General features: G+C 43.6%; 1 protein-coding gene across 5 annotated transcripts in view; it reads right to left on the bottom strand.

The window, feature by feature from the left end:
- Positions 1–21,378, bottom strand: part of sparta (spartin a) — a 38,814-nt gene extending 17,436 nt beyond the window's left edge. The window contains exons 1-6 of one of the 5 annotated variants that reach the window (XM_067985929.1): positions 20,728–21,031; positions 15,820–15,966; positions 10,376–11,226; positions 5,770–5,967; positions 5,055–5,096; positions 1,049–1,178 (exon numbers count right to left, since the gene is read on the bottom strand). In XM_067985929.1, the coding sequence (XP_067842030.1) occupies positions 1,049–1,178; positions 5,055–5,096; positions 5,770–5,967; positions 10,376–11,224 (1,219 nt within the window). In that variant the 5' untranslated portion in view covers positions 11,225–11,226; positions 15,820–15,966; positions 20,728–21,031. Of the gene's footprint in view, positions 1–1,048; positions 1,179–5,054; positions 5,097–5,769; positions 5,968–10,375; positions 11,227–15,819; positions 15,967–20,727; positions 21,032–21,268 lie in introns of those variants that run through there. The other 4 variants (XM_067985931.1, XM_067985927.1, XM_067985928.1 and 1 more) reach the window with 4 other exon arrangements.
- Between the last annotated feature and the right edge of the window lie 378 nt (positions 21,379–21,756).

Raw genomic sequence — 21,756 nt, 5'->3', positions numbered from 1 at the left:
AAAAGCACAAATAAAATAAAACATCAAAATAACTCCAAGCCAAATTAGGACAGAAAAAGAAATAAGGAGGTTTAACCTCTTTTAAAAGAATGAAGACCATACCTACAAGTAAGTAATGCAACATCCTCTCTCATCTGACAATTCTTTACATACAAATAAGTGTACAAAAGCAAAGCAAAAAAATTTCCAGTCCGAGTGGGAGGATCTACATATTCAGACCAGCTGGAAGCACAACAGTGTGAACTACTTCCACATTTGGCTGGCAAAATAAGCCCAAGAAGTTAATTTCAGAAGCATCAAAATAGCAACTGAGATTTTGAAAGGGTTCACAACCTGAGTGATAAATTATTTCAAGGGTCATAACTAGTCAAGTATTAATACCACCAATATATGACACAGCCTAGAAAGATTAAGGCAGATTTGAACATTTGATGCAGGGAAACAGTGGTGACCAGGACTTGATTTAGAATCATGTGACATTAAATGGCTGTACAATTTTTTTAGGAAGGATTTGTGCATTGCAATAAAGGCAATGCACCTTTCCATCCTGACAACATCAACATTCAAGGGCAATTAAGGATGGGCTATAAATACTGGCCTTGCCAGCGACACCCACATCCCATGAAAGAATTTTTAAAAAATTTAGACCAAGAGCATGGCACTAGTTATTGTAGACTCAAAGGGAAAGTCCTTGCTGCAGTGCTGGAACTACAAATCCATCGTGAGATGTGGGGGCAGGAAGGTGGGGGGGGGGGGGGCGGTGGTTGGGGAAAAAAAACCTTTTATCATGCAAGTGACAAAAAAAGGAAAACTTTGGAGAGGGAGAAGGAAAGGACAAATCTCTCAATTTTAGTAAATACTGCAATTCCACTATGGAAACAAAAACGTAAATAACTATTAAGTGATTTTGGGCATTGAAGAACAACATTACTTGTATCTTAAATTTTGCAAAGTCTCTCTCTCTCTCTCTAAACTTCCTAAGCAGTTAATGAAATTAACGTCTTCAAAATATATATAGTTCTCTCATTTAGGCAGAGTGGCTGCTTACCTGATAGAATCCCACGTGCCATTTTTTCACTCCACTCTGGCAGAGGATGCTCTTGATCACTAGGTTGTGGTTCACGGTGAATTAGTACAGTCTGGCTCAAATTAAGTTCATGAGCTGAAGCTTCTGGATCCTAAAAAAGAAATAATCTAGTAAAATACAAATTGTATCACAGCACAAGATAAATTGCTTGCTCGCAATTAGCTTGGGGCCGATTAGGGACCAAAAAGGAGATCTACGCATGGAGGCAGAGGGCATCGCTGAGGTACTAAATGAGTACTTTGCATCTGTCCTTACCAAGGAAGAAGATGCTGCCAAAGTCACAGTATAAGGGAAGGTAACTGAGATACTGGATGGGGTGAAAATTGATAAAGGAGGTACTTGAAAGGCCGCTATGCTTACAGTAGATAAGTCACCCGGTCCAGTTGGGATGCATCCTAGGTTGCTGAGGGAAGTAAGAGTGGAAATTGCAGAGGTGCTGACCATAATCTTCCAATCCTCCTTAGATACAGGCGTGGTGCCAGAAGACTGGAGAATTGCAAATGTTACACCCTTGTTCAAAAAAGGGCGTAGGGATAAATCCAGCAACTACTGGCCAATCAGTTTAAGTTCAGTGGTGAGGAAGCTTTGAGAAATGATAATCCGGAACAGAATTTAGTCAATTGGACAAATATGGATTAATAAAGGAAAGCCAGCACACATTTATTAAAGGGCAAATAGTGTTTAACTAACTTACATATATAATTACATTGATTGAGTTTTTTGATGAGGTAATAGAGAGGGTTCATGAGGGCAATGTGGTTGATGTTGTGTATATGGTCTTTCAAAAGGCGTTTCATAAAGTGCCACATACTAGGCTTGTCAGCAAAATTGAAGCCCATGGAATAAAAGGGGCAGAGGCAGCATGGATGCAAAATTGGCTAAGTGACAGGAAACAGAGTAGTGGTGAACGGTTGATTTTCGGACTGGAGGAAAGTATACAGCGGTGCTTGCCAGGCATTGGTACTAGGACCACTGCTTTTTTTGGTATATATTAATGACTTGGATGTACAAGACACAATTTCAAAATCTGCAGATGACAAAACTTGGAAGTGTAGTAAACAGTGAGGAGGACAGTAATAGACTTCAAGAGGATATAGACAGGCTGGTGGAATGGGCGGACACATGGCAAATGAAATGATACCTTTTGGCAGGGAGAACAAGGAGAGACAACATAAACTAAATGGTATAATTCTAAAGGGGGTGCAGGATCAGAGAGACCTTGGTGTATATGTGCATAAATCTTTGAAGGTGGCAGGACAGGTTGGGAAAGCGGTTAAAAAAGCATACAGGATCCTGGGCTTTATAAATAGAGACAGAGTGCAAAAGGAAGTTATGTTGAACCTTTATAAAACCCTCGTTCAGCCACAACAGGAGTATTGTGTCCAATTCTGAGCACCGCACTTTAGGAAGGATGTGAAGGCCTTAGAGAGGGTGAAGAAAAGATTTACTAGAATGGTTCCAGGGATGAGGGATTTCAGTTACATGGGCAGACTGGAGAAGCTGGGGCTGTTGTCTTTAGAGCAGAAAAGGTTGAGAGGAGATTTGATTGACGTGTTCAAAATCATGATGGGTTTAGATAAAGTGAGAAATTGTTCCCATTGGCGGAAGAGTCGAGAACCAGTGGATACAGATTTAAGGTGATTGGCAAAAGAACCAACGACGACAGGAAGAAAAACTTGTTTCTAAAAACGCAGCGAGCACTTATGCTCTGGAATGCATTGCCTGAGAAGGTGGTGGATGCAGATTCAACAGTGGCCTTCAAAAAGGAATTGAATAATTATTTGAAGGGAAAAAATTTGCAGGGCTACAGGGAAAGAGTGGGGGAATGGGACTAACTGGGTTGCTCTTACAAAGATCCGGCATAGGCTCGATGGGCCGAATGGCCTCCTTCTGTGCTGTAACGATTCAATGATTCTTGCAGTTATTTTTTTAAAACGGCCATTCATTTACTTTGCTTTCTTTCAGGATTATATAGTTCTTACAAAAGCGTGGTATATCGAAGAGATTCCAGTCATCAAGGAGTTACTGCATCTGAAAGATTCAGGAATCTTCCCCCTCTGTTGTTATAGGCAGTTATTTTTATTGATATAAAAGTCCTTAGAAGAGTTAGATTGTTTAAACTGTTTTGATGTGTTTGTTGCAAAAGAATCCATATTCTTCACGTGGTTGGAAATGCATTGTGGGGGGTGGGGGAAGGTCAGTCTTTGTTAAGATAATTGCTTCAGCCATTCATCCTAACTGTATCAATTGTTTATTCAATCACTTCAAACCTTTTGACATAATGTTACAAACCTGGTGGCTACAGTGCACACAGTCATTCCTAAAGGCTGGACCATCAGTCTGTATTACGAATTTGGGTCTGTTGTAAAGGTTCAGTGGCATCAGTTGCTCCCGTAAGCAGTGTGGCTTTTATGGGAGTTGACCCGAACTGCCCCATATCTAATTGTACGAAGCATAACCCAGGAAAGTAACAATAGCATCACCCCGTGATCTGGACAGGACATTACTGTCTTTTGCACAAGTGTTTTTTCAATACACTGCAGTATGAATAAACACAGAACTGGTCCAGTCAGGATTCCAATGAAATTTACTCATGTGTGACCTTGGTGTACCAATTCTTGATACAAATCCCACTAAAAAAACCTGCTCTTTGGACTCACTTTGCAAGATAATGGGCTGGAAATTGTTCCGAGCGGTGAACTAGCAGTGGTTGCCGCTCATTAGATTTAAATTCACCCACTAAGTTACTGCGTTTCTTTTGGCGGCAACTTCCTTGAACTGCGACTTCAAAAAACATCAGCGTACTTCCCCGGGCTGTACGAGTGATGAAAGGATCTCTATGGCTCCTCAACCAATCAGCTTGAAGCAAGCCACGCTGTGAGAACCAGGAAGTGCAGGTCAGAGACAAACAGCACAGACTAAAAACCCAGATGTGCCCGAAAAGGTATTATAAAATGACAGAGAAAGTGAAATAAAGAGAGGATAAGATTAAAAGATTGGGATAGAAGAGACACAACTAAAAAGTAAAAAAAATTACAATTTCTAACTTAAATTTTTATTAAAACATCTCCAAAAACAATTAAAATCAGGAGTAAGGAGACTCCACATTTTTAAAAGTTAATTGTTAGTGCCAGAGAGGTTGTTTGGCAGTCATTAAGACTTACCACACTGTTAAAACTTAGTTTAGACCTAAAAAAAAACTGAGCAGTACCTGTTTTGTGGCGAGGTTAGTTGGTCTCCTGCCCAGCTGGAAACTAAGTTGGTGCTGGTCCATTGATTCCATTGACTGCAGCCGGCGATATCTCTTTAAGGCGAAGCTGTCACATCGCCGGTGAACCAGGAAGAGCAAGTTCTGGATTTCTGCATTTAGCTGTGCATGTGCAGTCGCCAGTACTTGCTCTTCGATTTTGCCCTTAACGGTGTGCGCTGTTAGGCTCACCGTTACTTTAAAAGCAATTTCTGGACTTTGATTCTCCATTCTCCCCACCACCTGTTTAGCAGTCTATAATTCCTTTCCAGTACATTTTCTAATCAATTGCTACAAAAAAAAGCTTTTATTTCATTTTAGCATGTGCGCTGCTATAATCTAAACTACTGATCGTCAAGCAATAATCTCATCTACTTTATTTTAGCAAATGATTCATTTCTAGCAAAAGGATAAAAGCTAAAATGATCATCTATCATGTAAATAATGACTTTAAAAGTTCAACTATCTTTCTATTTATTTCTACCATACTGCAGAATAAACTGAGCTTTAAAGCCACATGGTTTTGACTGCCCACCAATTTAGTAGTCTGATTTTGCGCTGTTCACATAAATCACCAATGAGTTTATTGGATGGAGTAGACTAGAAAAATGGCCATAAGTGAGACAACTGGACGATTTGGACAGCTCATTTATGAAACATTAAGCTTGCAAAAATATTGGCTGTACAAAACATTTCAGGTTTTACAATATATTTCCATACCTTTTTAAGAATTCTTCTCAAATCTTCAAATTTGCCTGTACTCTGCAAATAAATCATGATTCTTGTATAGTCTCTTATGTATTTGTCCATGTCTTAATTAAACTTGATTTTTAAAAATCAATAAAAATAGCTTTTTTTGAAAAAGGAAACCAAACTTCAGTGGGTGAAATCAATTCTTAATACTGTGCACATTTTTTTATTTAGCATTTTCTAGGTCTTGTTCAGAACAGTGCACTCATTTACTCCTTTTGTGTGATAGATACTATTTAACTCCCTTTTTAAAATTTCTCAATCTTTCCTGCATTCACTTCCAAACTCTAAGGTTGGAGCCAAAATTAACAATTCATTGGCGAAACTAACAGAAATTTCTCCCCTCCGTTTTAGGTCAAATTTCTCCTCTGCCCTTCTGAAGATATTGAGTCTTCAGTGAGGTCCACAGATGCCAGGCATCTTCTGATACCTCATTCAAATGGCCATTCTTCATGTGCCAGTCTAAACACCAAGTGCTGGCAAGTAATTGAGGAAAATTACAGCCAAGCCTGGTGACAGCACTAAGCAGGTTATGGTATATAGATTAATGACAATTTTCAGCATTCCCCAAACTACAGCAATCTTGAGAAAAATTAACTGAACAGTGGTCCTTCAATCAAGTGTTTGAAAATTTACATTGCATTTCTTGTGCAATTTCAGTCAATTCTTTGAGTCACAAACTTACCTGGACCTTTAAATAAGTCATTTGTTTTAACAAGTCTTCAAAATGTTCTCTGTCGGATGCTGGCAACTCAGAGGACAGCACCACTCCAACATAGAACTCAGGAACTTGTGACATTACATCAGGAAACATGTAGACTCCATTGTTACACTGCAGCACAGGAGACTGGCTTGACATAAGCGGGTACAGCCAATCACAAACCTAGACAATAAATACAGTACAAAAAATAAAAATCATAATTTTGTACCTTTCTGTCTATCAACAACTGACCCTTGAATATATCTTAATAAACAGTATTCCCTTCAATTTGCCCCTATATTACAGCCTGTACATGAAAGACCCAATTACACCATATTAATTAAAATCATCTAGTCGAGATCTGATGCCACACTTCAAGAAAAAGACTTGCATTTAAATAGTGCCTTTCACGACCTAAGGATGTCCCAAAACGCTTTACAGCCAAAGAAATGTAGTCACTGTTGTAATGTAGGAAATGCAGCAGACAATTTGTTCACAGCAAGATCCCACGAACTGCAATTAAATAAATGACCAGATCATGTTTTAGGCATTGGTTATGGGGTAAATATTGGCCAGGACACTGACAGAACTCCCTTACTCTCTTTCGAATAGTGCCATGGGATCTTTTACTTCTACATCTAGGGGCCAGATAGAGCCTCAGTTTAACGTCTCATCTGAAAGGTTGCACCTCCGGAACGCAGCACTCCCTCGGTACCAGTGCCAGCCTAGATTATTTGCTCAAGTCTCTGGAGTGGGGCTTGAACCCACAACCTTCTGATTCAGAGGTGAGAGCACTACCAATGAGCCATGGCTGACACCTTCAGAGCATTAAAAAAAACAGCGTCCATAAGATGGACTTGTACAGTAGAAAAAAAAATAATTTATATTGCACTTTTAAGGTAGCAAAATGTCCCAAAGTGCTTCACAAAGATGGGGGAGCAAAGAAAAAGGGGAGGAGTGGAGATTAAAGAGGTAGGTTTAGAAAGTAAGGAGATTATGGCATTTAAGGAAAGCAACTGCAGTATGGAGGGGAAAGATGGCTAAAGACTTGCCATTAATGGTAGAAGTGAGTAGGGGGAGAGAACAAGAGATTCATAGGAGGATAGAAAATATAAAAGTAAGAGTGCAAGCTGGGACACAGGGCTGGAATAGGTTGATAGCACAAGACCATGGTCAAATTTGTAAACAAGAACCAGAATTTTGAAATTAATACACTAAGGGACAGGAAAATCCTGGAAGTCAACGAGGACGGAGGCAATATGACCGGGAAATAGTATGGGATCAAGTGCAGGCAACATAGTTGTGGATGATCCAGAGCTTATGTAGAGAGAAACTTGGGATACTGGCAAGGAAAGTGTTGGAGTCATTGAGTTTGAAGATAACGCATGGATGAGGTTTTAAACAGCAGTTGGGGTGATGCAGGGATTGTGGCCAGCAACATTAGACATGAAAGTCTGAATGTGGGGTTTAAAACTCAGCGCAGGGTCGAAGACAACACTAAAGCTGTGGACTTTCAGGTTTAACCTGAGCCATTCATGGGGATGATCTGGAGCACGGTATGGAGTTTCTGCCAGGGCTTCATCTTGCTAGTGTTGAGTAGAAGAAAGCTCTGACTCACTGATTATTTAATGTCAGACAGGCAGCCAAACTATACAATGATAGTCATGGAGTTGAGGATGGTGGCAGAGAAGTCAAGCTGGTTACAGTCAGCACACATCTGGAAGCTGACCTCATACTAATAATTTCACCACGAAGCAACATAGAGATGAGGAATAGTAGATGGCAAGAAAGGGACCTTGTGACATACCACAGATAATCGTGCAGGCCTGGGAGGAGAAACCATTGCAGGAGATGTACAGAGCACATTGGGACAGGCAGGAATGAAACCATAAGAGAATGGTACCACAGAGGATAGGCGATGGAGAAGGATGGAGTGTTCCACAGTGTTGAGGGCCTGGAAACAATAAGGATGTGATAGTATAACACACTGCAGTCAAAACATGTAGTTGGTGATTCTGACCAAGATGGAGTGCTGTGGGCATTACAGAACACAGAGTGAAAGGAGGGTTGGATAGAGTTAAGTGGCCAAAATGCATTTGAGTACTTTAGAGAGGAAAGGGAATTTAAAAATGGGGTGATACTAAAAGAGGACATAGGTCAAAATGGGCTTTTGAAGGAAAGTGGGGATCTGATTACAACAATTTTGAAGGGAGGAGGAAAAACAATGCCCATGGGGACCAGCTGATACAAGCAAATACTGGACTAAGCACAGGTAGCTGGGTAGTCAAGAGCTAATTCAGGAAGAGGTCGACAGCAGGTGCTAAGTCTCAGAAGAGGTAATTCTGATGAGGGCCAAGTGGAGATGCTGTAGAGTTAATATTCAGGTACAGGTGTCTAGGGTTAGCATGAATGAGACTGAAGAAATTAAACTGATGATCTGAGTTTTGGAGATGGCAAAAATCAATGAGATCTTTGCACTTGGTATCAGAGATTAGGATAAATGGGTTTGAGAAGAGTGTACATAGGAGGGGCAAGAGATGGAGAAGAGTAGTTTGAGGTCTACCTTGCCCGCCGGGATGATCAGAGAGTAAAGGGAGGAATTTAGCTATGGCAATGGACAGGCAGTATTACTAGAGGTCATTGTAACAAAATAAAGTATTTTGTCCATGGTGTCTTTTTTCTTTGTGTCTTTTTAGATTAAATAAGTGTTTAACATACCACACTCAAAATTCATTAAAAAGCCGACATATTGGCTTGAGACAAGATTCTACATTAACGTTTTGAAAAGAAAGAATCCTTAATATAATATTTTAATTACAAACTTGTTAATTGTCAGTGGCCCACTGGAACACTTTTGTGATTACTATATGAACAAGTGGTATCTGCTGTGGACTGTTAGCTCAAAATCTTAAGATTGTTTTGGTAAATAGTGTATTCACACTGTAAATCTCATTGAAAAACACTGTCCGCTGTCTGCCTCAAAGATGATTCTTCAGCATATATGTTTCAGTATTTCTAACTTTTAGTGCAGTTGTGGATAATGGTGGATGTGGAAACAATACTCAACTCCACAGAAATCCTATATCCTGTAAGCCTATTAAGGAATCAGATTATATTCTCACTCAAAAGCATTAGCTTTATCCCAAGTTGTGCAGGAATTCCAAAAAAGGACCTCATCTGGTATATTGGTCTGTTTAACCCTTCATGGATGGATCGAGACAACTGTGCTCTTGACCTGCGTTCAGTATTTTGCTGTTACTATTAAGCTTGAATAAATAACTATCCATTGTTATATACTTTGGTCTGTTATGAAGGTGTTTGGTATGGATCATATTAACTATCTTCTGAGGCAACAAAAGATGTGGTGGAAGTCCCATGTGTTATAAATGGCTAGTTGTTCATTTGGCAAACACTATCCCAGATCACTATGAACATTAAGGTCATGATTTGGTTAATAAGGAGTTGAGTGTTAGTCTTCAGGGGGGGGTGGGGGGTGGGGGGTGGGGGGGGGTGTACTTTTTCTGCACTGGGCACGGCAAAGGTATCTGGAGTAAGCTCAAATTATAACAGTGGTGAAGCCAAATCCAGCAACAGAGGACCAGACCAGTTGTGTGCCAAGTGCAGTTGGTGGACAACCAAACCAAGCATTCAAGCCTACTGCACTTGGATTTGAGACGGCGGAAGTAGGAGTTTTATTAGAGGGACAAGCAGGAGGTGAGAGACTAAAGGATCTAGCTGGAACTAGAGCACAGAAAGTGAAAATGAGGCAACTGTTGAGCAATACAACAGAGGTGCCAATGTTATGATGGATGGAAGCCAGGAGAAGACATTGGGAGATAGAGGCATTTGGGCGCTGAGGTAGCCATGTTGTGATTGTGATTATTATTCTTCTCCCTCCCCTGCCCCAAGAGGGCAAGCATGGAGGGATTGGAGGTAGCCAGGGAGATGGGGATTGTAAAGGAGACAAGTAAATGATCAAAGATACCTTGCCAGTGATCAAGTACTCAAAGAGAACGAGTATTAATAACTTCAACATACAAGTCTAAACCCTTTAATTGTACCTCACCACTTATAAACCCTTTCCTCAAATTTTCTAATCATAGCCTTAACAAATGTTTAGAAGCAATTTGTCAATTTCCATAACTTTAAAAGGAATACCTTCCTTTTAATTTTCTCATAGGTTTTCTATATTATCCTTATCACAAATTCTCAATTCTAGATTTTTAACTTTTTCATTAATTTTGTTTGCACATAGCCACTTTTCATGTAGGTCAACTTAAAACAACCTTATTATTATTTCCTTATTTTGTCTCAAACTATCCTGAGCACAACTTCCTAAGTAAAATATGTCTGGTAAAAATGGTTGAAAGCCCTAGTCTTTTGTTTTACTTTGTCATACATATCATTTAAAAATATTTTGAGAATCTGAACTACTTGCATGGACACTAGACTTCCAATCTCAGCTATCATTATTTCACACAATATCATTTGGAATCTGAATACAAATTATGAAAAAAAATTATAATCATGCATTTAAGACTACAAAGAGTTGATTTATCACATTTTTCTTCAGTTAACTAAAAAATCATACCTGCAGAAAGGAGGGTGGTCTGTTTTGTGCTGCACCAGGAATTGTATCAGAAAATGTCACAATGCGGAGATATCCAGGATATGAGGGCGCACTCACTTGCCCATCAGGTGTTACGTAGAACATCTGCACTCCATGTTCAATTAAGATGAGCTCATATGCATCTACACCAAGTGACTCAATTGGAGGAGGTTGTGTTCTTTGTCCAAAAATTTCATCACCAACAACACCAAACTCACCAGCTTCAGTTCCATAGGAAATGGTCACATGCCCATCTACAGCCTCAGGTGTGTAGGCAGGGGGCAGCTCATTAGATACAGATGGAGCTTCAGGTGACAAGATGTTAGGAGCTGTACTGGAGGAGTTTCCAGTAGTAATTGGGCTCACATCCATGGCAGAAGATTGAGAGTCAGACTGGGGCTTTGATGATGTTGAAAATTTATCTTTGTGAGGTATCGGTACAACTGGATATAGCATTGACTCTGCTTTTGGGTTATCAGACCTCACAGTTTCAGAAAATTGATTTGGTTGATTAGATGCTGCTGGGTCTTCATCATGCTTCAAAATAACCAACCTTGTTTGTATATTATTTAGTGTTGCCCTCATTTTATCTTGCATTTGACGGGCTGTGTCCCATTGGGTGCCTGTACATTCTGGACCATTTGATGGAATATGCACTCCTTTAATTAAATGCCTCTGTCCTTGCCTGTAATACTGCTTTGCAGCTTCTTTTTGACCAACTTCATCGGCAGTGAGCCCCTTATTAACAAAGATAAATGCCTCTTTATATTCATCCTTAATGCGATTAAGATTTTCAGCTGTATTCGTAGTTGTAAGGTTGCCCTGGTCCATACCTAACAGAAATAAAGATTCATAACTAAAGCAAATGCTTCGACAGGTGCATACCAATTCTATTCATTTGGTTGATAAGTACAACTTAGTGCAAATGTAGCAGTAACCCATTTTGTGTTTTATCTTATAGTTCATAAGCATCCAGTCCATTAGAAATGTCACAAAGATACTCTGGCTAATGCAAAAAATGTACTGCATGTAATTCAACATTCAAATTATTGTAAGTATACAGGGTCCTGCACTGTCCATGCCCCAACATCCTAACACACACACACACACAAATCAGTAATTCTTTACATAGGTTGGCTCTATCAGAACATGGTCACTCAGCACTTATCGCTGGTTTGCATTTTACGTACTTGTTTCCAAGTCAAGTTTCTTTTGTGCATTAATGGATTACATTTATTGTTGTTTATTCATGTAAGCACATACTATGTGAGATAATGTATTAATGCGCCCACTACTCACCCTTTCTCTGAAATGAACCTTTGTAGGTATTATGTGAATTGGTAGGAAGCAGAGTGCAATCTCGGACCTGATTTAACATTGTTCAACTTGATTACAGCCTATCTCAATCACTAAATCCACCTTATCAGTGTCAGCTGGCTCAGTGGTTGCAATTTCACCTGAATCAGATAGTTCTAGATTCAATCCCCAATCCACAACTTGAGCATTATAATCTAAGATGATATTCAGTGCAGTACAGAGGGAATACTGCATTGTCAGAAGTGCCATTTGTCACATGAAATGTTAAATTGAGGTCTTGCATGCCTGTTTAGGTGGACATAATAGATCCAATGTACTTTTTCCCCCACGAAGAACAGGGGAGCTCTTCCAGTGCCTGGCCAAAAATTTATCCCTCAACCATCGCTATCAAAACAGATTAACTGGTCAGTTGCCTCATTGCTTGTTTCTGGGACCTTGCTGTGCATAAATGAGCTGCTGTATTTGCCTACATAACAACAGTAACTACAGTTCAAAAATAATCATTAGCTGTAACACATTTTGGGGCGTCCTAAGGATGTGAAAGGCATTATATAAATACAAGTTCTTTCTTATCTGTGATTTTTGGGGGTGAGGGTGGTTCTTTTCAATGTTCAAACTCAATACATAAAACTATAATTCAATACTTTGGTCAGTCTCTCCAGCTTTATTATAAGTGCTTATCCCATTTCATCTACCAATGAAACCCTGTGCCCTCTAGCATTTTATCAGCTATCTTAATCCAGGCTAGTAATATGCATCAATACAAACAGAAAATTCTAGAAATGCACAGCAAGTCAATCAGCATCTGAAAGAGAAAGATATGTTTTGGATGGGGCCTGTTAAACATTCACGTGAAATGTTAGCAGCAAATAAATGTAGTTAAAAGAGAGAGACCTGTACTAGTGGTGCCAAATTTGTTAAGATCAGTGGCCTGAAGACTCATTTTTACTACAAGTATGGGTCTTAGTGAAATCTAAAAGCAGGTTTTGTCTTTCAAATGCTGACTGATTTCTAGTTATCTCTCAGCTCAGAGCAAGGACTGTGTCAATATGGCTTCAGATAATGTAATTGGGGTATAGTTCGAGTTAGTAGCCTGAAACCCTTACACTGGAATTTGCTTAGAATGCGATTTTCCCAGTATCCCAAATGATCAGTAAAGGTGACTCCCAATGTGTAATTTACCTCTAAACAGTGTTCTCTGCATTCTTTAAAACAGCTGATTAATCAGCTAGTGAGTGCTGAGCAATGCTGCTCACTGGCATTAGGAAACCTGAAAATGAGGTGAAGATAATAGGAATTCCAATGCAAAACTGATCAGAAGAACCAATGCAAAAAAAAGAGAAACCAGATAAATGAGTTTCAGATATTATAACTGGAACTTGCTTTTATATATTGCCTTTAATTATACAAAAACATCACAAGACACCTCACAGAAGCATAATCAGACAAAAATGGACACCAAGCCAAAAAAGGTAATATTAGGATGGGTGACTAAAAGCTTGGTCAAAGGGGTTCTAAGGAGGGTGTTAAAAAAGAGGTGGAGACAGAAGTATAGGGAGAGAATTTCAGAGTTTAAGGCCTAGATGGCTGAAAGCACAGTGCCAGTGGTGGGGCAAAGGCTGTGGGAGGCCAGAGTTGAAGGCCCACAAGAATTCTCAGAGGGTTGTAGGGCTGGAGGAGATTAGAGATAGGATGGGGTGAGGCCACGCAGGGATTTGAACGCGAGGATGAGAATTTTAAATTGGAGGCGTTGCTGGATCAGGAGCCAATGTAGGTCAGCGAGCATAGGGGTAACGGGCAAGTAGGACTTGATGTGGGTTAGGATACGGACAGCAGAGTTTTGGATGAGCTCATTTATAGAGGGTAGGGGGTGGGAAGTGGGCCAGAGAGAATCAGAATAGTTGAGTCAGGAGATAACAAAAGCATGGAAGATTTCAGCAGATGGGCTGAGGTAGGGGCAGCGACGGGCGATGTTAGAGGTATAAGTAGGCTGTCTTTGTGATGGAGAGGATTTTGGGGTCAGAACCTCAACCCAGGAGGACACGGAGGTTGCAAACAGTCTGGTTTAGCCTGAGCCAGTGGCTGGGGAGAAAGATGGTGATGAGGGAACAGAATTTGTGGTGGGGGCCAAAGACAATGGTTTTGATCTTTTATTGGAGGAAATTATGCCTTGTCTAGGACTGGACGTTAAGACAAGCAGGATGTTAACACAGAGGCAGTGATGGGGTCGAGAGAGATGGTGGTGAGGTGGAGCCGGATAACATTAGTGTACATGTGGAACCTGACATCATGTCTTCAGATGATGTAGCCATGGAGTAGCATGTAGATGAGGAGTAGGAGGGAGCTAAGGATAGATCCTTAGGGGTCTCCAGAGGTAAAGGTGCAGGGGTGAGAAAAGGCAGCATTGCATGAGATTCTCTGGCTTCTACAACTTGATAATTAAGAGTGGAACCAAGTGAGGGCAGTCTAATTCAGTTGAACAACAGAGGAAAGGCATTGATGTGATTGACCATGTCAAAGGCTGCAGAGAGGTCAAGAAGGACGAGGGGGGATATTGCACCGTGGTCAGTTAGAGGATGTAAATTAAGACTTGATCATGACCATTTCAGTGCTGAGGCACGGGAGGGAACCTGATTGGAGAGATTCAAACAGATTTGTGGGAAAGACGGACACGGATTTGGAAAATGACTATTAATTCGGGACTTGAGGAAAGGGAGGTTTTGGATGGGGTGGTAATTTACAAGGACATGGGGTCAAGGGTGGGCTTTGAGAAGGGTGGTGATGACAGCAGTTTTGAAAGGGAGGAGGACGGTACCAGAGGAAAGGGAGCCAGTTCCAATGTCAGCTAGCATGGGACCCAGTGATAAATACATGGTTAGTTCAGTCCAATTAGGCCTGAGAAGGGAACCTGGCCTAGCAAGGGAAAGCTGGCTCATCTTAAATTCAGACGGCTAACCGGGAAAATTTAAGTTAGTCCAATAATGTGCGATTGTGTGGTTTGGTTTTTAGTCTTTCCTTATTCACAAGGAGTTGTGAAGCAAGGAGTTTTGATTATAACTGTCACCTGGTATCTGTAAAATAAGGTAGCTTAACAATTTATATCTGGCTTCTTCTCAATAAAGCGTTTTAAGTCCCCTTATTGAAAGATTAGAGACATGCACATGGAAGATTCGATACTCAGTTCAGGTCACATTGCTATTGTTATGCGCTCAAGTTACACTATTGTATGATTAGATATTGGGCAGAATGGACACGTCCCTGTACATAAGACCCGGAGACTGCTTACAGCAGTGACTAGCACCGCTGCACCCCAGAGAATAGCTAAGGCAGATCCAAACTTTACATTCGCAATGTAATATGACTCAACTATTCTAATCCATCTACCCACTGTAAAATTAGAGGGCAGAAGAAATATTTTACCCATGCAGTAACATATTTTTCAGCAATACCATGAAATTTTTCATCCCCTCCAGAGTAATTAGGCAAATGATATGCAAACAGTCCACAAGTACCCATGGTTTAGAATGGCAATCAAATCTGTGCTTAATTACCAAATAGAGGGCACAAACATATAGGTGATGTGGACTTGCCGGTGATGGACTGGGGTTGACAAATGTAAGGAATCTTACAACACCAGGTTATAGTCCAACAGTTTTATTTGAAAATCACAAGCTTTCGGAGGCTTTCTCCTTCGTCAGGTGAAGTGTAGGATTCCTTGATTGTTACCGCATTTATAGTCAGAGAACAATACCTGGTGATTACAGATAATCTTTCCAACTGCCCGTTGTCAAGGCAATTAAAGTGTTCAGACAGAGAGATGTTACATACAGGACCACCGAATATACAAACGGCCAGAACAAAAGACACAGAGAGAGAGAGAGAGAGAGAGAGAGAGAGAGAGAAACATCCGAAAGGAAGAGAAAGACAGAGAATGACCCGTTGTATTAAAAACAGATAACTTTTTTTCGCTGGTGGGGTTAAGTGTAGCGTGACATGAACCCAAGATCCTGGTTGAGGCTGTCCTCATGGGTGCGGAACTTGGCTATCAATTTCTGCTCGACGATTTTGCGTTGTCGTGTGTCTCGAAGGCCGCCTTGGAGAATGCTTACCCGATGGCTGAATGTCCTTGACTGCTGAAGTGTTCCCCGACTGGTAGGGAACCCTCCTGTCTGGCGATTGTTGCGCGGTGTCCGTTCATCCGTTGTCGCAGTGTCTGCATGGTCTCGCCAATGTACCATGCTCCAGGGCATCCTTTCCTGCAACGTATGAGGTAGACAACGTTGGCCGAGTGACAGGAATATGAACCACGTACCTGGTGGGTGGTGTCCTCTCGTGTGATGGTGGTATCTGTGTCGATAATCTGGCATGTCTTGCAGAGGTTGCCGTGGCAGGGTTGTGTGGTGTTGTGGACGCTGTTCTCCTGAAAGCTGGGGAATTTGCTGCGAACTACGGTCTGTATGAGGTTGGGTGGCTGTTTGAAGGCGAGTAGTGGAGGCGTGGGGATGGCCTTAGCGAGGTGTTCGTCATCATCGATGACATGTTGAAGGATGCGAAGAACATGGCGTAGTTTCTCCGCTCCGGGGAAGTACTGGCGACAAAGGGTACTCTGTTGGTTGCGTCCCGTGTTCTGGCCATTTGTATATTCGGTGGTCCTATATGTAACATCTTTCTGTCTGAACACTTTGATTGCCTTGACAACGGGCAGTTGGAAAGATTATCTGTAATCACCAGGTATTGTTCTCGGACTATAAATGCGGTAACATTCAAGGAATCCCACACTTCACCTGACGAAGGAGAAAGCCTCCGAAAGCTTGTGATTTTCAAATAAAACTGTTGGACTATAACCTGGTGTTGTAAGATTCCTAAACATATATGTGTTCACATTTTTCCTTTTTTAAAAAAAAAGACATGCATCTCAGCATTGGGTACATATACAGAATTCAAAGTTATTTCACTTGAAAGGTGTAGGCAGAAGTATTATATTAATAACTCCAAGTCACACATGATCCCAACTTGGAAATATATCGTCGTTCCTTCATTGTCACTGGGTCAAAAATCCTGGAACTCCCTACCTAACAGCACTGTGGGAAAACCTTCACCACACAGACTGCCGCAGTTCAAGGCGGCGGCAGCTCACCACCACCTTCTCAAGGGCAATTAGGGATGGGCAATAAATGCTGGCCTTGTCAGCAAGGCCCACATCCCATGAACGAATAAAAGAAAAATTTACTCCTAATCAGAAATGTCTTAGATGTCTGCAGTATAGCAAAAACAATTGGACTGTGACTGTTTCATCTGTTGACCTAACCTGAGTGGAGGAAAGCTGCTTACAGATGCAAGAGCTAGATAACTTCTAGAGTTGCATCAAGCAACAAACAGCATGTTCACAAATCCTACTTCCAATTGATCAAAATGGCAAATACAAAAATCTAGTCTGGTAATTCAATCCATGAGATCTGATTAGGTCATAAGGCATAACAACACAACAAAAACAAATGAGCAAAACCTAGAGCATAAATATCATCCTTTAAAAGAGTTTCACCATCAGTATTTTTTTTGTCTTTTCTTTTAAAAGATCACTTTTTTTTAAACAAAAAGAGGTACTAATGGTGATATTTCCTCTTTACTACAGCATCTGTTATTTAACAATATTTGGGGGGTGGGGGACCAATTAGATATAACTGTGCTGCTAAAGGAAAAGTGCTACAAGAAATAATTGAAAAAGGGCACAATAGTTGATTGTGATGCCCTGTGAACAAAACAACATGTGATTCATGAGAGATTAAACCATTGTGAAAAGCCACTGACCACAACGGCTATAATAGTTCTCCATGCGACACATTGTCCCTGAAACTACAAAGCAGCTTAGCTCTGTTAGGCATTAAACTCTTTTAAAGTAATATACTCTCGAGACCTTTCAATTTCAGTTGAGATTTTTTTTTGAAAATTAGCACAAGATGACTGGGTTTCCAACCAAGGTTGTCAACTTCTTAGCAGTCGAGGTAGGTGTGAAAACATATTCTGTGGCTTAATCTCCACTCCCCAGGACACTACTGTTAATTAGTTTTGAAACATAGCCTCAGAAATACCATAAGATAAAGATTCCAATCAGGTGGCCAATATTACTCGTGATTAGTTTTTTTATGTTTCAATTACCTGTGGGCACTATTTTTCACACTAATATCTCAATAAGCCAATTATCTTGGATAGTTCTTTAAAAAATTTTACAAATGAATTTCAACATTGTGTGCAGATTGAACACTTTTCACATCATCAACCACTTCGATTAATTATAATCGGGACAGTAAAAAAATTCCATCCGTTTGTTCAACGTCTCAAACCAACCTCAAGACGAGTACCCTTAATGGGCCAATTTAAATTTTTCAATTTCCAACACCAACAAGTTATTTAAGGGGGCTGCTCCTCAAGTTCTGGCTGCACTACAGTCCCACGCTCCTGATCTTTGGCCACCCGGTGAGGAGGGAGGGAGGCAGGCGGGTGGGCAAGTCAGGGGATGTCCTTGTTGGCCTGCTCCTGTCCAAAGTAGCTATCCACAGGTCCAGGTTAGACGCGGCCCGTGGGGGCGGTCGCTCCGACTGTCTGCCTCTCTTCCGCGGCATTCTCCGCACCCGGGTGGCCCTGGAGAGGGAGTATGCGGCGTCTGCCAGTACGCTTGAGGCTTTCCGCGACCGGTGGGCACCGCAGGGGCTGGAGTGCAGCCTGGATCATTACAATTATTATTGACTCTTATTTTGTTTATGATTTGTTGTAAAACACAAAAGAAAAAAAGAAAAAATTAAATAAACAATCCTTATGGACTTCCTTATCGTGCTAATGGCAACTCAATGCCAATTTATTGAGCTTAAACCCCAATTGGTCTTGCTCCACAGTTCACTTCATCAAAAAAAGAGGAAAACCTAGGGCATAGATTTTCAAATTAGGGTCCCCATAGTCATCAGATTTCTGTCCACTTGTCATCAGATTTCTGTATTTGACAACTTACTAGCATGTTACTTCTGTTGGGGGGGGGGGTGAGATCCAGAAGCGGTGGGGGGAGGATCCAGAAGCGGTGGGGGGAGGGGGGTGGGGGAGGATCCAGAAGCGATGGGGGGAGGGGGGGTGGGTGTGTGGAAGGATCCAGAAGCAGGGGGGGGGGGGGTAGAAGGATCCAGAAGCGGGGGGGGGGTGGAAGGATCCAGAAGCGGGGGTGTGTGGAGGGATCCAGAAGCGGGGGGGGGGGGGGGGATCCAGAAAGGGGGGGGGGTGGAGGGATCCAGAAGCGCGGGGGGGGGGGGGGGGGGGGGTGGAAGGATCCAGAAGCGGGGGGGTGGAGGTGGAAGGATCCAGAAGCGGGGGGTGGGGGTGGAGGTGGAAGGATCCAGAAGCGGGGGGGGGGGGGGGGGTGTGGAGGGATCCAGAAGCCGGGGGGGGGGGGGGGGTGGAAGGATCCAGGGGGGGGGGGTGGTGTGGAAGGATCCAGAGGCGGCTGGGGGGGGTGTGTGGAAGGATCCAGAGGCGGCTGGGGGGGGTGTGGAAGGATCCAGAGGGGGGGGGGGGGGGTGTGTGGAAGGATCCAGAAGCGGGGGGGGGGGGGGGGGTGGAAGGATCCAGAAGCGGGGGGGTGGGGGCGGAGGTGGAAGGATCCAGAAGCGGGGGGGTGGGGGCGGGGGTGGAAGGATCCAGAAGCGGGGGGGCGGGGGTGGAAGGATCCAGAAGCGGGGGGGTGGGGGTGGAGGTGGAAGGATCCAGAAGCGGGGGGGTGGGGGTGGAGGTGGAAGGATCCAGAAGCGGGGGGGTGGGGGTGGAGGTGGAAGGATCCAGAAGCGGGGGGGTGGGGGTGGAGGTGGAAGGATCCAGAAGCGGGGGGGTGGGGGTGGAAGGATCCAGAAGCGGGGGGGTGGGGGTGGAAGGATCCAGAAGCGGGGGGGTGGGGGTGGAAGGATCCAGAAGCGGGGGGGTGGGGGTGGAAGGATCCAGAAGCGGGGGGGTGGGGGTGGAAGGATCCAGAAGCGGGGGGGTGGGGGTGGAAGGATCCAGAAGCGGGGGGGTGGGGGTGGAAGGATCCAGAAGCGGGGGGGTGGGGGTGGAAGGATCCAGAAGCGGGGGGGTGGGGGTGGAAGGATCCAGAAGCGGGGGGGTGGGGGTGGAAGGATCCAGAAGCGGGGGGGTGGGGGTGGAAGGATCCAGAAGCGGGGGGGTGGGGGTGGAAGGATCCAGAAGCGGGGGGGTGGGGGTGGAAGGATCCAGAAGCGGGGGGGTGGGGGTGGAAGGATCCAGAAGCGGGGGGGTGGGGGTGGAAGGATCCAGAAGCGGGGGGGTGGGGGTGGAAGGATCCAGAAGCGGGGGGGTGGGGGTGGAAGGATCCAGAAGCGGGGGGGTGGGGGTGGAAGGATCCAGAAGCGGGGGGCGGGGGTGGAAGGATCCAGAAGCGGGGGGGCGGGGGTGGAAGGATCCAGAAGCGGGGGGGCGGGGGTGGAAGGATCCAGAAGCGGGGGGGTGGGGGTGGAAGGATCCAGAAGCGGGGGGGTGGGGGTGGAAGGATCCAGAAGCGGGGGGGGGGGGTGGAAGGATCCAGAAGCGGGGGGGGGGGGTGGAAGGATCCAGAAGCGGGGGGGGGGGGTGGGGGTGGAAGGATCCAGAAGCGGGGGGGGGGGTGTGTGTGGAAGGATCCAGAAGCGGGGGGGGGGGGGGGGGTGGAAGGATCCAGAAGCGGGGGGGGGGGGGGGGGGGTGGAAGGATCCAGAAGCACTTTTTCCAGAGTTGTGGAAATCTGGAACTCTCCCCAAAGGAATGTTGGGTCGATTGGAGCTTTCAAGACCGAGATCAATAGATTTTTATTGGTAAGGGTATCACTGGATGTGGAGCAAAGGCAAGTAAATGGGGTCGAGATACAGATCGTCAGTGGCACAAGCTTGAGGGACTGAATGGCCTACTCCTGTTCTTATTAACTAACGCAGGATACATTTCTATCCATCGCAACTGTCCCAAACATAAATTCTACCCCCACATTTACTTACCGGACAGTTAAGAATCCCCTCCCACTTGCAGAGGCCGCTGAGTCCACCTACTTTGGAAAAGAAAAAAAATATTTCCCACCTGCAGCTGAACCTTGTTAAATAATCCAATTAATTATTTACGGAGGGGGTGGGTTGTCCCTATTTGACGGGGCCACACTGCTCCGGGTTCTAAGCCCTAGGCAGATCACCCCCTCATTGGTCCATCAATAGAAAAGGGCCCTGGGGTGATCATTCCCGGCTTCTGCGCCACTCTGACTGACCCCATGAACCCTAACACTCCGTTCACATGGGCCGAGAGCAACGGTCACATCCGGGCAACGCCGCTGCATCACGTGACAACTCCTCCTTTCCGGCGGCTTATTTTTTTTTGAAGAGATTGCCTTTTGTGGTCGGCGGCTCGGAGGGATATTCAGAGTGTGGTCCACGGTGAGAAGGATTGAAAACCGAGTTTAATATGTGGGGTGGGTGCATAATTTTATATTGAAAGCGATATTATGCATAACAAATAACAGTATGAGGTTATAGTGACACCTGTACTTACTGTTCATAGCTCTGGTCTATAAACAGGCCGCAGTCCTCTGATTTTTGTCTATAAACCAGTTGCAGATTTTGTCCAGCCAATGTGCATCGCACTCAATTGTGTCATACCAGCAAAGTCGCTCTCACAATTCCCAAGAGTAACACGTGTAAGGGAGGGGGCGTGTCGTGACTGGCTCAAAAAAGTAAAGTAATATTTACCAATTGAACGATGGGACTGCAATGGCCCCAGTCAACAGTACGCAATTATACAGTCTCCGCCAGCCCAGTCTCGGGGGAGGACCGACAGACAAATGTACCCACCACAGGTTGGAGCTATTCACCTACCATTGCCCCCACCGGCAGCTTTTGTTGCCTTGAATGTTTAGGGAGTGTGCTGTATTGGTTTTATATTGCTTTGAATTTCTCCTATTTTTGCACCTGCATTTGTCACCACATTTTTCATCTCAATGCTCTATTATAACACTTCTCCCTAAAGGCTCTTCGTTGTTG

The sequence above is a fragment of the Heptranchias perlo genome, chromosome 6, assembly GCF_035084215.1.
Source record: "Heptranchias perlo isolate sHepPer1 chromosome 6, sHepPer1.hap1, whole genome shotgun sequence".
NCBI classification, from domain to species: Eukaryota; Metazoa; Chordata; class Chondrichthyes; order Hexanchiformes; family Hexanchidae; genus Heptranchias; species Heptranchias perlo.
The sequence above is the reverse complement of the archived record's forward strand: the minus strand, read 5'-3'. Positions and strand labels throughout refer to the sequence as shown.